Raw genomic sequence first — 14,068 nt, 5'->3', positions numbered from 1 at the left:
GGAGAAGCGGGGGGCCGGGGAGGCGGGGCCGAGGGGGGGTTGCTTGTTGGAGGGAGAGGCCTTTGTTACTGCGGCCCGGCCCCTACCCCCTCCCGCCCCAGACGTCTCCAGGTCTTTCCACTCGCATCCCCTGAACCTCAGGTCTGGACACTTCCTAAAACCCAGCTGCCTCCTTCCTCAGGACCCAATCTCATCTTCTCTTAGAACTAGGAATCCAGCTCCTACACCCCCACCTCCCCTCCACCCAGGGTCCATCCCCAGGCCTACCTCCCTCAGATCCTGGAGGTTAGGCCTCCAGCCCTCTCTTTTTGTGGGACACAGTCCAGCTCCTCTATTTTATAAATAACTAAAACATTGACTTGAGGGTAAAATTTCCTTCTTCCTTCTTCCCTAACTGCACAATGGGAAGGGACTGGGAGACCTGATATTGGAGGTGAGGGTGGGAAGGAAATCATATCCAGGATGAGGTGCAAAAAGTCCTGACTCCCCAGTTTTTCATTGAGTTGGTTGTGTGACCTTGGACAAGTCACTTCTCTTCCTAGAACATCAGTGTCTTCTGCAAGATGGAAAAGAATCCCTATTTCCTAAAGTTACTGAGAAGAATAAAAGATCCTAGCAGAACTCCAGACTCCACCCAGCACCCTAACAGCCTTTAGTTAGTTCCTTCCTCTCTGTCCATGTTGCATCCATTTACTAGGGAAAGTCCAGCCTCCCATTCCTAGCCCCTTGACACAGGTCTCTGAGGCAGGAGGAAAACAATCTCTGAGCCTACTATATATTTGAAGCAGTACAGGTAGGAGCTTTTGAAGTTGCCCAATAGGGATTGTTCTACCTCAAAAACACATCTATCCTCAATTTCTCCCCTCTTCCTTCACATTCATTTTGTCTGCAAGAGGTACCGGCTCTGCCTCCAAAACAGATCTGTACTTTGTTTCTTCAGAGCTGCCACCATCTCTCCCTGCAGAACTCACTGCCGCAGCCCATGCTCAGGACTCTCAGCCTCTACCCTTGCCTCCACCTTCAGATCAACAACCACTCAACATGAAGACCAGATGGGGCCACTGCCTGCCTCAAGCATTTTGCAGCTTTCTTTCTTTCGCAAACAAGCCAAAGTTCTAGCTTCAGGCCTTTTGTGCTTACTGTGTCCTCTGCTAGAATGCTCTTCCCACTGCATTGGCATGTGACTGCCTTATCATGTAGGTTTTGCCTTTAAGAAGCTTTTGTGGCTCATGCTTCCCAAAGGTGCCCTGTTCCTAACACTGTAACTCTACGTCATACCTCTTCATAGCAGTTTCCTCATTTCATTTGTTCACTTGTTTATTTTCAGTTGCTCTCTCCCTACTTCCACTTCCAGATGTAAGCTATACTTGGATAAAGAGTTTTTTGCTTTTGTTAAAGGCTGTATCCCCAGAGCCCAACCTAATGACTGACACATAATATGTACTGCATGAATGAGTTGGATGACTTACTCCCTTGGATGGTGGAAGCGAAGATCCAGAGAGGGGAAGAGACCCACCCAAGTTTCCACAACCAAGTGGTGCAAAGCTCATGGTATCCTGGAGATGGTTTGTACTGATTCAATGTGCTGATTGTTAAATTTTCAGAAATTTTGTAAGCCAGGTGTTAAACCATTATCATCTTGAAATTGGCCATGGTGAGAGTATCTACACTGCATCTACACTGCAGCAAATGCCAAACACCCCTGATCAGGACTTTGTATTTTTTTGAAGACCAGTTTACTAGCACACAATTCTATAAAATCCACTGTGACCCTGGAAATAGGCCATTTATTTCTCCCCTTTGTAAACAGGACCATTCAGACTTAGGAGCAGAACAGGAACACCTTCTTCCTTAGCTGGCCCCTCCCATGCCTGGTAACTGAGTGCTTACCCTGTGTAGCATCTTTCCAAGCACCTTTTGCATATTACCTCCTTGGAGCATCATGACACCCTTCTGAAATGATTCTTCTCTTTATCCCTATTTCATAGATGAGGAAACAGAGACATGGGGAATTTCTTTTTTTTGTTGCCTTTGGTAGAGTGCCGTAGCATCATAGCTCACAGAAACCTCAAACTCTTGGGCTCAAGAGATCCTCTTGCCTCAGTTTTTCACTTTTAGTAGAGAAGGGGTCTCACTCTTGCTATGACTGATCTTGAACTTGTAAGCTCAAGCGAACCACCTGCCTTGGCCTCCCAGAGTGCTAGGATTACAGGCGTGAGCCACCACACCTGGCCAGAGACATGAGGAATTTAAAAATTGCCAAAAGCCCTACTTAGGTGATTGTAAAAACAAAACAAAACAAAAACAAAAACAACAACAACAACAAAAACATGTGTGTGTGTGTGTGTGTGTGTGTGTATGTATATATATTTGGTGTTTATTCCTACATCCCCTCCTGGCACCCCCTAGGCAGCTTTAGGTTGGGGAAGATAATCTTATTATTAAACTTATTAAGATTAATAATAAAGGTTGAGACTTTCAGCCTAACTCCAACCTCTGGGGAGGGGAGAGATGCTGAAGGTTAAGTTGACTACAAATGGCCAATGATCTAATCAATCATGCCTATGTAATGAAGCCTCCATAAAAAAACCACAGGACTGAGTTCAGGGGACTTTAGAATAGTGGAAAACAGGAGGTTACTTGGGTGGCATGCTTGGACAGGGTGTGGAAACTCTATGTCCCCTCTCCATACCTTGCCCTATGCATCTCTTCACCTGTATCCTTTGTAATATTCTTTAAAATAAACACGTAAATATGAGTTTCTCTGAGCTCTGTGAGCTGCTTTAGAAAATTATGTGAACCCAAGGTGGGGATCATAGGAATCATAATTTGCAGTTGTTTGGTCAAGAGCATAGGTAAAACAACCTGGGGCTTACTTGCAATTGGCATCAGGAGTGGGGGCAGTCACATGAGAGTGAGCCCTCAACTTGTGGGTTGACAAGTTGGTAGATAGTATCAAAATTGAATTGGAGGATACCCAGTGGTGTCCAGCAGAAAAGATTGATTAGTTGCTAACAAGGAGAAGTTTCCACATATTTCTTGATGACCAGAAGTTACAAGAGTCTTCTGTGTTGATTATTGAGTGAGAATGTAGGAAAAAAGAAAAAACAAACCCACAACACTTTGTAGCCTCAGATTTGGTGTCAGAAGTGGGATGAATAAGATGGAAATCGATGGGTCTAAAACAAAGGACCATAATGGTTGGGTGGAACAAAGGGAGTTCTTGCTGGATCCCTAATGTTAAAGAGTTCCAAACCATTTTGCTGCTTTTATCTCATTTTGGAGAAATTTAAAAAGCCAGAAGGCCAAGATTACAATGAAAAATCCGATTTCACATTGTAATTGCCTGACTAGGGTAATAGTCAGACAGATTCATCACAACAAAGATTAACAAATAGGCAAGGATCCCTTTGCTCAACCCTCTGTTGGAGATTCAAAGCTTTGTGTACACAAGTGGATAAAATGATCAGGGGGGTTAGGGAAGAGAAGCTCCTGGGACCCTTTGGTATGGAAGGCCCAAGTGCTGTGGTACCAAGATCCATTGGTAAATTCTTAACTTGGGCTACAATTTGATGGAGAGACTGTAAAAATGTGAAGGTTGATAGGATTATGAAAGTTGGAGTGCTTAAATAGGATTTATGTAAAGAAATTGTGTCTCTGTTACCTAAACGTTTTATGGGAATGGATATTATGTCTGGCTGGGAAACACTTCCCTTTCCTGGTATTGTAAAACCAAAACCTATTGATAAAATCCTAATGGAGGCCACATGTAGGAAAGCGAGGTTGACAGAATTAAGATACAGTTGGTGGGGGGTTAATGTATCTGAATACACCTTCTGAGCAATGGTTTTGCATGACTATATTGTGGGGGTAGATGTTGTATCTGGCTGGGGCGTGTTCTCCATGGCTAGTCTTATAAAACCAGGCATGCAAATTTGCCTTTAAGCAATACTGATCAGGCATGCTAAATGGGGACCAGTTAGATTGCCTGAGCCCACACAATGTTCTATAGAGGCTGGTGTGATGATATGGGCAGAGTCTCTGTACCATAGCTTTATGTAGAGCACAGGCTGGGACTTATAACAACTCCCAGTCACAACTTCTGGGACTCCTGACTGGAGAATTTCCATTCAAAGAGCATTTACTGCCTTGCCATGGGACATTAACTGAAGCTATCCCTATGACTGAACACATAAAATGATCATGAAACCTGAAATACCAACAACGTCTTGGGTGATGCCAGGAAAATACTTGAATGGGGAGGGCAGTGCTCAGAAGAGTTCTATAATAAAATAGAAATGGTTTATATAGGATCTTGCTGCCTGGGGAATGCAAGGAGGAGATGCTAATGAGAAGGGAGACTCTTTGCCCCTAGGATGACTCTGGAACTGTATGAGGAGAAGCTGGATTCTGTTGTCACTTGGATGGTGACCTATAAACAGCTCTTAACTGAGAGCTCCTGGGTATGTGGATGACAGCGCCCTATTGAAAAAAAAAAAGGATGTCATTCTGATCAAAGATGATGGAAACAATTCAGCTTGCTGGGCTGAAGAACTGCATGCTGAAGAGCTGATCATTGGTAAAATTCACTGTGTTTGGGATTTTCCTGATTCATGAACAATGGCCAATGGCCCAGTCATACACTTAGGCAGGAGGGCAATAGAAATGGGGCCTATCAAAGGGATGTTTGTACAGGCTACCATCTTCTGGAAATCTGAGGGGCACATTAAAGTAGGATGTGTCGGTACCCATCAGAAGAACTTAGGGTTGAAGGAGATTAGAATCGACAATAAGATACCCCTGTGTGCTCACTTAAGGTGGCCACCTGGGTCTGTGAAATGACAGGCTATGAAGGCACTGCAGCAGCACAGAGATGAGCTGAATCTAGACATGTTCCTTTTGAACCCTTTCTGGCAAATAAAACCAGTAAGAACTGTTCTGTCCGTCAGCAAGAGCGACCAAGACAGCAGATGGCTATGGGGCAGCTTCCCTGGTGGGAAGGCTCTGAGCATAGATGGTAAGTGCGACTTACGCTGGTAGCTCTGGGAGCTACAAATGGGTCTTGACAGGAATGGACACTGGCTTTGGACTATGGTTTGCTTACCCAGTAAAAGATGCAAATGCTCAGAGTGCTCTAAAAATATCAGAGCAGAAGATACTGACTCTTTCCCAAGTGTGTTCCTTCCTTGGCATCCTCCTTGAGTTCTTCCAAGTTATCTTTTGCCCCTTTGAAGATTATGATTTGATAAGGTTAATAATTCCTTATATTAAAGTTTCTATGTTCATTTTTTTTTTTTTTTTGAGACAGAGCCTCAAGCTGTCCCCCTGGGTAGAGTGCCATGGCATTACAGCTCACAGCAACCTCCAACTCCTGGGCTCAAGCGAGTCTCCTGCCTCCGCCTCCCAAGTAGCTGGGACCACAGGCGCCCGCCACAACGCCTGGCTATTTTTTGGTTGCAGCCGTCATTGTTGTTTGGCGGGTCCGGGCTGGGGATTCGAACCCGCCACCTTAGGTGTACGTGGCTGGCGCCTTAGCCGGTTGAGCTATAGGCGCCGAGCCTCTATGTTCATTTTTTAATTTAAAATTTTTTTTGAGACAGAGTCTCACTCTGTCACCCTGGGCAGAGTGCCATGTCGTCATAGCTCACAGCAACCTCCAGCTCTTGGGTTCAGGTGATCCTCTTGCATCAGCCTCCTGAGTAGCTAGGACTATAGGTACCTGCCACAGTGCCTGGCTAGTTTTTTTATTTTTAGTAGAGATGGGGTGTCACTCTTGCTCAGGCTGGTCTGGAACTCCTGAGCTCAGGTAATCCATCCATCTTAGCCTCCCAGAGTGTTGGGATTACAGGCATGAGCCACTGAGCCCAGCCAACTTTCCATGTTTAAATCAGGAAAAGAAATACTTGACAGGGAGAGTTGCTTAATGCTTTGTGCCTCAGTTTCTTCCATATGGTTCACTGCCAGGCTGCCTCTTGGACATCTACCTCTCTCTCCATCTATTCCACTTTCCCATGGTTGCTATAGCAAATTAGCACAAATTTTATAGTTTCAAACAACAAAAATCAAGGTGTCAACAGCCTCCCTTCTTCTGGGAAGAACCAATTCCTTGCCTCTTTCAGCTTCCAGTGGCTGCCAGCTTCTGGCTGAATCACTCCAGACTCTGCCTCTGCTTTCATATGGCCTCTCTTCTGTCTGTGCTCACCTCTGCCTCTGCCTCTCTCTTGTGTGATTGCATTCAGGGCTCTGCCAGATAAACCACAACAATCTCTTCCATCACACCTACAAGAACCCTATTTCCTTATAAGGTAACATCCACAGGTTCCAGGGACTGGGACTGCTCTCTTTGGGAGCTATTATTCAGTTCACCATAGCATCCCTCCACTATCCCCCTTGTCTAGGAGGCTGCTGATCTCTGCTGACCACATCAACCAGCTCTTTGAGCTTTCACCTTCAGGAAGGGTTTGGCCAAAGGGAGACACAGGCAGCGTGTGGGAGGGTAGGTGGAGACTCCTCTTCTCCCTGCCTTCTGCCTACTGTGTTAGACTCAATGCCTATTGGACAGCATCCTCTCTGTGGTCTGGCTAATGCCTCAGCCACACCATTTCTCCACTCATTCCTCCAGGACACATGATCTGGCAGGATCCCTTTCCTCCTGCTGCTGGGAGCCTTCCCATCCCTGTGTCCCTAACCCTGCTCACACTACTGTACATGAACAGTCTGCTCAAGAGCTCCCACTGGAGGGCCTTCCTCTTTCCAGCCAGGACCCAGCTGACATAAGGCCACTGCTCGCTTAGCTCTTGTGAGACTGTTCACCAAGTGCATCCCTCTGTGCGAGGGGCTTTACAGGGCACAAGCCACGGCCTGAAGCCCACCTTCCAAGCAAAGACAAAGCTTAGAAGGCTTGAGGGTGTATCATTCATGCAAAACCTCTCCAAAAATAATCCAAACCAAAACCTGAAAGTTGCAAAATAAAAATAGGAGGTGCTGGAAGTGGTCTCACACTTTGTGTTAGTGGGTTTTCCATGGGCCTGTGTCTTGGTCCCATGAGAACCACAGCCTCCTTCCAGAGGCTCTTTTAGCTCTCACTGTCCCAGATCTTTGCTCACCTGTACCCTGTGCCTGGACCTTGTACGTCTCACCTTCTTCATGGCCACCTGGGTGAGCAAGGATGCTTGCTGTTTTCTGTACCTGCCCCAGCCCCAGCACCCTGGTGCCCTCCTAATTGCAGCTCAAATTGTCTAACTGCTCCCCCATGGACTCTGAGCACCCTGAGAGCAGTGACCACATCTGTCTCACTCAGCAGTATGTCCTCAGGGCCTGGTACATGGCAGACATTTACTGTATTTTTGAAAGCATAAATGAGTCCCTGTCCTATCCCTTTTTCAAAGACTTCCCTCTGCAACCATCTGTTTCCTAGGACAAGGTTGGTTATGGTTACCCACATTGGGGTGTGCTTTGCTTTTCTGTGTCATGCTGGGTGCTGTAACAGTAGCTGAAGACATTCACCCATCAAGCTGGAGGGGATGCAGGGTGGGGCATGGAGGAGGCTCCCTAACCTGAGTTGGATCATTTTTTTCCACTAGATGAGGATAATTATGGTACCTATCTTACTGGTCTCACAGTGGTGGGGTTCAAATACTGTACTGTGCTGCTATGTGTGTCAGTGTGGCTAAGCTGGAGTCCCCAGCTGTTCAATCTAATGCTGAGAGATGTGTTGCCTTGAAGGTATTATGTAGATGTGACTGACATCGTTAATCATTTGACTTTGTTGTTCATATTTAAGGTGTACAACGCGATGTTTTGCTGCACATATACACAATGAAATGATTACTGCAGTTGAGCAAATTAACATTTCCATTGCCTCACACGGTTACCTTTGTTGTTGTTGTTCTAATCAGTTGACTTTATGTGAAGGAGATTATAGCAATAAGGTAGGCGGGTCTGACTCAGTGGTTGAAAGGCTTCAGGGGCAGAACGGAGCTTTCCTGGGAGAAAGAAAAATCCTGCTTCTGCTGCTGCCTGGGAGTTCCAGCCTCCCCTCTTGTCTGCCTGCCAGACCTGCTGCCCCAGTCCATGTGGACTTCTATGACAAAATGCCATTGACTGGATGGCATATAAGTAATATTTATTTTTCACAGTTCTGGAGGCTGGGACCCGATCAGAGCACTAACAGATTCCACTGAAGCTTCTACCATTATGAGCTAATCCACTTCCCATCTCCGAGTACCACCACATGGGGGTTAAGTTTCAACACACAAATTTGGGGAGGGCACAGCACTCAGCCACAGCACCTGCCTAGCGAGCACTCACTGTCACATAAACCATCCAGTGACTCTACTGGGGTGGGACAGCTGGAAGCTCACACCTAGTCTCTACCCTGGGAACTCTGTCCCTTTGCTGATATTAGTCTGTATCCTTTTGCTGCAATAAAATATAACTGTGAGGATGACAGCTTTGCTGAGCTCTGCGAGTCCTTCTAGAGAATCGTTGAACCTGAGGATGACCTCGAGGACCATGTACACAACAGTTACCAGTGTCTGCTCAGAGGGGTGCTACAGGCTCCTCCAGGCCTTCTGTGGGGGTTTTCCCTAGGAGCATCTCTACCCTTCACGTTTGATTCTCTACCCTATAAAGACAGGTGAAGTGGCTCACTCACAGTTGCATAGCCTTGTGCCTTTCCTTTGACTCTTAGGAACCATTCTAGCCCCTTGAAACCACTTTTTGGGGGGTTGATTTCACTTCCCAGCCTCATGGTTATTTGTGGAGCTGCTGCCAGCTTCCAGCCATGGGGGCACCACGTTTTCACAGAAGTCAGCCTCCTTCTCTCTCTCCACAATGCTCTGACTCTGGGTATCAGGATTCTGAAGTCAAACTCAGGGACATTGCCACCCTGTGTGCATCTTTCAGCCAGAAGGAGAAATCAGCTGCTGAGTACCTGCTCCTCCCTTGTCCTCTTTGGGGTGGGATGGGTGACAGTGGAGGCCTGTTTGTGGCACCTCGCCTGCCCTCAGCCCCAGAAATGCTGTCCACGTTGCCCTGGCTGGAGTGCCCTGAGTGCCCCTCCATGCGTCCCTTCTGCCATAGATTCTGGGGCTCCCTGCTCCTGGTCTGCCATCACCCTGCCTGCAAGTCTGCCCTGCTCAGATGGCAACACCAGCCCCCCAGGTGGCATCAAGCCCTCACTCCTCACCACCAGGAACACCACCATGGGACTCCCTGTGGGCAAGACCTGGGTCTGACTCCTCTCCATGTTCCCAGCTCAGGGCCTGGCACATGGAGGCCTCTAGGGATGTTTGCGCCCACATAAGTGAATACCAGACCATTCTCTACATTCATTCTCCCAAACCCAAGCTTCTTCCCAGAATCCCAGGGATTCTGGATGCCCTTAGCCAGGTGTCCATGCTCTGAATAACCACATCAGCTTTGGCAGAAGGGAGGTTGAGGAAGGCGGGATCCTCTCCACATCTAGACTTCTGAGATAATCAGGTATGCAAATGAGAGATCAGTCATGGCTTTTCTTTGACCCACCTTGCTTTTTAAAAACATATTCTCAATTACTAATTCATTTTGTGAAATGAGAAATTTTACACTGAAATTGGGATCTCTGGATTCTCCTGAAAAGCAAAAAAAAAAAAAAAAAAAAAAGTGGCCCTGCGTTGCCAGTCGACAGGGTGGAGAGGGAGTGTGGAGGGGACCGGGGAGTTCCCTGCTGTCGGCCACCCCTTCAGGAAGATGCTTGCTCTCAGGATGGACTTGCCCCCACCAGGCCAGCTTTGCTCATGCAGTCCCTTGCCTGGCTGCTGTGGGCTTCTGAGTTTGCAGCCTCCACACCAGGGTCTTTTAATGTCTGGAGCAAGTTTCCAGGTGCAGATGGCTGCTGCAGGGCCAAGGGTCCTGGGATGCAGGAGCCCTGAGCAGCTTGCAGTCTTGCTGTGTTGCCTGAGATATGTTGAACCTCAGTTTCCCTGTATTAAATGTGGTATGCAGAGTGTGGGGCCTCATGATCCTGATGTCCCCAAAGAGGTGCCATTGGGGGTTCTTTAATGTGTCAGTCACTTTCTGCTTACAGGTTTCTTTTTTTTTTTTGAGACAGAGCCTCAAGCTGTCCCCCCTGGGTAGAGTGCCTTAATGTCACAGCTCACAGCAACCTCCAACTCCTGGGCTCAAGTGAGTCTCCTGCCTCTGCCTCCCAAGAAGCTGGGACCACAGGAGCCCGCCACAATGCCCAGCTATTTTTTGGTTGCAGCCATCATTGTTTGCAGGCCTGAGCTGGATTCGAACCCGCCAGCTCAGGTGTATGTGGCTGGCGCCTTACCTGCTTGAGCCACAGGCGCCCAGCCTGCTTACAGGTTTCATGTTCTTTCTCTGTAGAATGCAGGGTGAGGCCAGCCTTGAGCTGTGGTTCCTAGGGGTTCACCATGGCCTGTGCAGCCCCTGTAATAGCAGCAGCCCATATCTTGGCATGTCTGGTCTCTGCTCCTGCATGTAGGCATGCCCTTGGGAGTAGGTGTCAGGCATATTCCCTGCAAGGGCTAATGTGAGGCCTGGCAACTAGGAAGCCCCAGGGCATGTTTGCTGAGTGGCAGGGTGGGAGTCAGGAAGCAGGCCTCTGGGTCTGGTGTCTGAGGTGGGGTCACTGCTGGCAATCTGCCACTTGGAACAGCTCCACAGGGCCAGGGGCTCCATGAGGGGGTGGTGATCCATCTCAAAGTGGTCGTCTCTTCACTCTTCTTTCTCTCTCAGGATCCCTAGACTGTGGAGAACCAGACTCTACTGTCCCTTTGTCTTGAGTGGGCCCATTCTCCTCTCTGGACTCCCCCTCCCCATGTAGGATCCAACCAGCCCCTTTAAGCCTCTGTTATGGGTTAAACTGCGTCCCCTCCAACCCCCCATTCATATGTTGACGTCCTAAGCCCCAGAACCTCAGACTATGACTATATTTAGAGATGGAGGTCTTTACACAGGGAATTACCGTTACATGAGGCCCCACAGGTAGACCATGATTGATATGGCTGGTGGTCCTACAAGAAGAGTTTAGGACATAGAAGGAAGACCACAGGAAGATACTGGGATGAGAAGACGCCATCCACAGGCCAAGGAGAGAGGCTTCAGAAGGAATCCACCCTCCCTATATTCCAAGCTTGGCCTTCCAGCCTCCAGAACTGGGAGACGGTCAGCATCTGCTGTTTTAGCTGCCCAGCCTGTAGCACCTGCTGTGTCTGTTCTGGCCTCAGCTGAGACCCTGCAGGGACTGCCCCACCAGCAGCACAGTGCTGCCTGCTCCAAGAGGACAGCATCTTGAAGACTGAGCAATCCCTAATGGGCCCCCAGTTAAGTCTCAGCCCTGCTTCTCCATGCCCAGCCACACCTCAGAAACAGCAGGAGAGCTTGTTGCAGTGAGGACCATTTGAGCTGTCGCTAGAAGTTCAGGGTACATAGGACAGGAGTGCATATGGTGGGGGCACCTGTGAATTTCTGCTGAATGAGCAGTCCCTGGGGTTTTGCTAGGCAGTGGGTGGGTCTGGACTGCAGCCCTGGGGCTTGACTGGCCCCAGATTTACCTCCAGCTCCAGCCTGTGTGGCTTCATCTTTAGACTCCTTTGGTGTTTCTGGCTCCTCCAGCAGCTTTGCTTTTTTGAGGCTCAGGGCCTCTTTGGTCTTGGAAATGTGATTTTCCTTCCACCATTTAAGTATCTTCATTCTAGGGCAAGGAGCCTTGTGGTGAACACTGTGCTTAGTCCATGTCTCACACCCCCTACCAGGCCCCTGAAAGAGCTTTGGGCTGGTGACTAGAAGACTGGGCTCCCCCAACCTGCTGGTTCTGTGACCAGCACACCCCACCCATCCCATCAAATGGCGTATGAATCTCTGCTCGCTTGGCTTGACCAGTCTCCCCAGCCTCTTTCTCAGCCTCTCACCCTCCAGTCTGTCCCCACCAGGCCCCAGAGCTTGGCCTTCCTTTACCCTGCTCACAGCCCCCCATGGCTCTCCAGTGTCCCAGGACAGAGTCCCAGCCTCTCAGCCCTGTGGCCCTTCATGACTATGCCCTTCCTCTGCTTCTTTTGCAACCCTGTACTGTCTCAAAGTATACAAGGTCAGACAATTAATTTCCTCAAGCTCATCCTTAAAAAAGTACTATATACCTCATTGTTGAATATCACTACAATCACCTTTGAAGTACCCTCCTTGGGAAGCCTTGCACTGATGTCAGTAGTCCACCCTACAAAGCAATTTTGGAACTCTTTTCCTGGTATGGTCATCAGAGGTGGTGTGTCTGAGGTCTAACAATTAAGTTTGTGACCTCATCCCAGAAAAAGTGCTTCAAAGGGTGGACTAGACACTGGCATTGATGTGTAGCTTCCCGAGGTGAGTACTTTGAAAGGTGATCACAGTGATACTCAGCAATGAAGTATGTAACTTTTTCTAGGACAAGTTTGCAAACTTAACTGTCCAACCTCGTACACTGTTTGCTATTGGACAGGTCCTTTTTTGCCAAATTTCTTCTTTCTCCTACTCTTTCTGGTATATGTCTGCGTGTCAGTACATGGAGTGCTGCCTTGGTCTTTTTGACAGCTGTGTAGTTCTCTCGTGTGGACAATCATGGGCTATAAAGCCCAAAATCTGCCATGGGATTGTGAGAATAAGGGTTCACTAGTTGCTTTAGACCAGTGGTTCTCAACCTTCCTAATGCTGTGGCCCTTTAATACAGTTCCTGTGGGTCTCAACCCACAGGTTGAGAACCGCTGCACAGTGTCCTTTCAGTGGCCTGGTGCTGGAGAGCAGGTGGGAGAGTATAAGAGTGATGAGAATCAGCAAGTGGGTGTCATGTACTTTTTTCTCTCAAGAAAAGATTGGATGGTACCTAAAAAAACCTATGGGCTGAGCTAGGAGAGATTTGTGCATGTTTATAGCCTTCAGAGAAGGAGCCAGCAAAGAAAGAATAATTGAAAATTTAGGAGACATAAGGGATGAGTAATGAGTCCCTAAGGAGGTGTAGGAGATGTGTTCCCAAGCACCGGAGGTAGGGCTAACCTTGGACAGGAAGGGGGACACCTCGTTCTTTAAAAAAAGCAAGGGATATATCATTACTGCGAAAGAGAATAATTTTGTAGTTGTTGGGGGTTTGCTTCTTTCCTGCAACTGTGTAGTCCCTTGTGGGCAAACATTATTACTGAAAGTGAGAGGGGAGGAGATATGGGATTTGGAGGAAAGAGGAAAACACTGGGCACACTGACAGAGCATGGTGTAGGAGAAGGTGACTTGGGCAGGACAAGGTGAAGGATTTGTAGGCAGTACTGATGCTCTATCTCCAGCCCCAAGGATGGAGATACTGAGAGAGTGGGGTTCCCCTTAGTAGCTCCCGGTACAGACTGTCAACCTAGTGCTTATTTACTTTTCTATCTTTCTGGAAAATATAGGACACAGGGTAAGAAGGAGAAAAGAGAGAACGAAGTTTGACAAACATTAAATGAGAGTCCTATAATGAAAGAGAAGGGCAGAGGCAATATATGAACAAACAATGGTTGAGAATTTTTCCAGAACTGATAAAAGACACCAAAGCATGGATTGAAGAGGCCAATTAAATATAATTACTAGAAAATAAAGAAAGATATTTGCACTTAGTCCCATCAGAGTAAAATTGCTAATGGTAATACCAATACCCAAAGCTCAGGAGGCCCATGGAAGCCTCAAAAAGGCACCTAGCCTGGGAGAGAAGTCAGGAAGCTTTCCTGGCTCACATGATGGAAGGGTTGCAAGCTGAGCCCCAGGTGAGGCATGAACATCAGCCAGGTGAGAGGGAAATAGAGATGGAAGATGGGGTGCAGAGGAAGAAGGGCACTGGCGGGAGCCACAAGGTCAGCAAAGATGCAGATGCATCTGTCAGAAACTCACAGGCAAGGTGCTGTTATGACGTCTTAAAATGTGAGGCAGGAGCAGAGGAAATGAAAAAATGAGACAGGACCCAGAAATGCTGGAGGCACAGAGATCTTACAGGCAGAGATAGGGACAGATTCTTTTCTTTTCTTTTTTTTTTTTTTTTGAGACAGAGCCTCAAGCTGTCCTCCTG

At 47.8% G+C, this 14,068-nt stretch overlaps 2 protein-coding genes across 2 annotated transcripts in view; both read right to left on the bottom strand.

Moving 5' to 3' along the window:
- IGLON5 (IgLON family member 5) overlaps positions 1-9,208 on the bottom strand; it is a 25,463-nt gene extending 16,255 nt beyond the window's left edge. Inside the window, exon 1 of the mRNA XM_012813662.1 lies at positions 9,184-9,208. Within this exon, the coding sequence (XP_012669116.1) occupies positions 9,184-9,208 (25 nt within the window). The remainder of the gene's footprint in view (positions 1-9,183) is intronic.
- Positions 9,209-11,230: 2,022 nt separating this feature from the next.
- Positions 11,231-14,068, bottom strand: part of LOC100959946 (sialic acid-binding Ig-like lectin 10) — an 8,564-nt gene continuing 5,726 nt past the window's right edge. Inside the window, exons 5-6 of the mRNA XM_012813661.1 lie at positions 11,562-11,701; positions 11,231-11,277 (exon numbers count right to left, since the gene is read on the bottom strand). Of these exons, the coding sequence (XP_012669115.1) occupies positions 11,231-11,277; positions 11,562-11,701 (187 nt within the window). The remainder of the gene's footprint in view (positions 11,278-11,561; positions 11,702-14,068) is intronic.

Source organism: Otolemur garnettii, unplaced genomic scaffold (assembly GCF_000181295.1).
Source record: "Otolemur garnettii isolate 467f Iridium unplaced genomic scaffold, OtoGar3 scaffold00288, whole genome shotgun sequence".
Taxonomy (NCBI): Eukaryota; Metazoa; Chordata; class Mammalia; order Primates; family Galagidae; genus Otolemur; species Otolemur garnettii.
The sequence above is the reverse complement of the archived record's forward strand: the minus strand, read 5'-3'. Positions and strand labels throughout refer to the sequence as shown.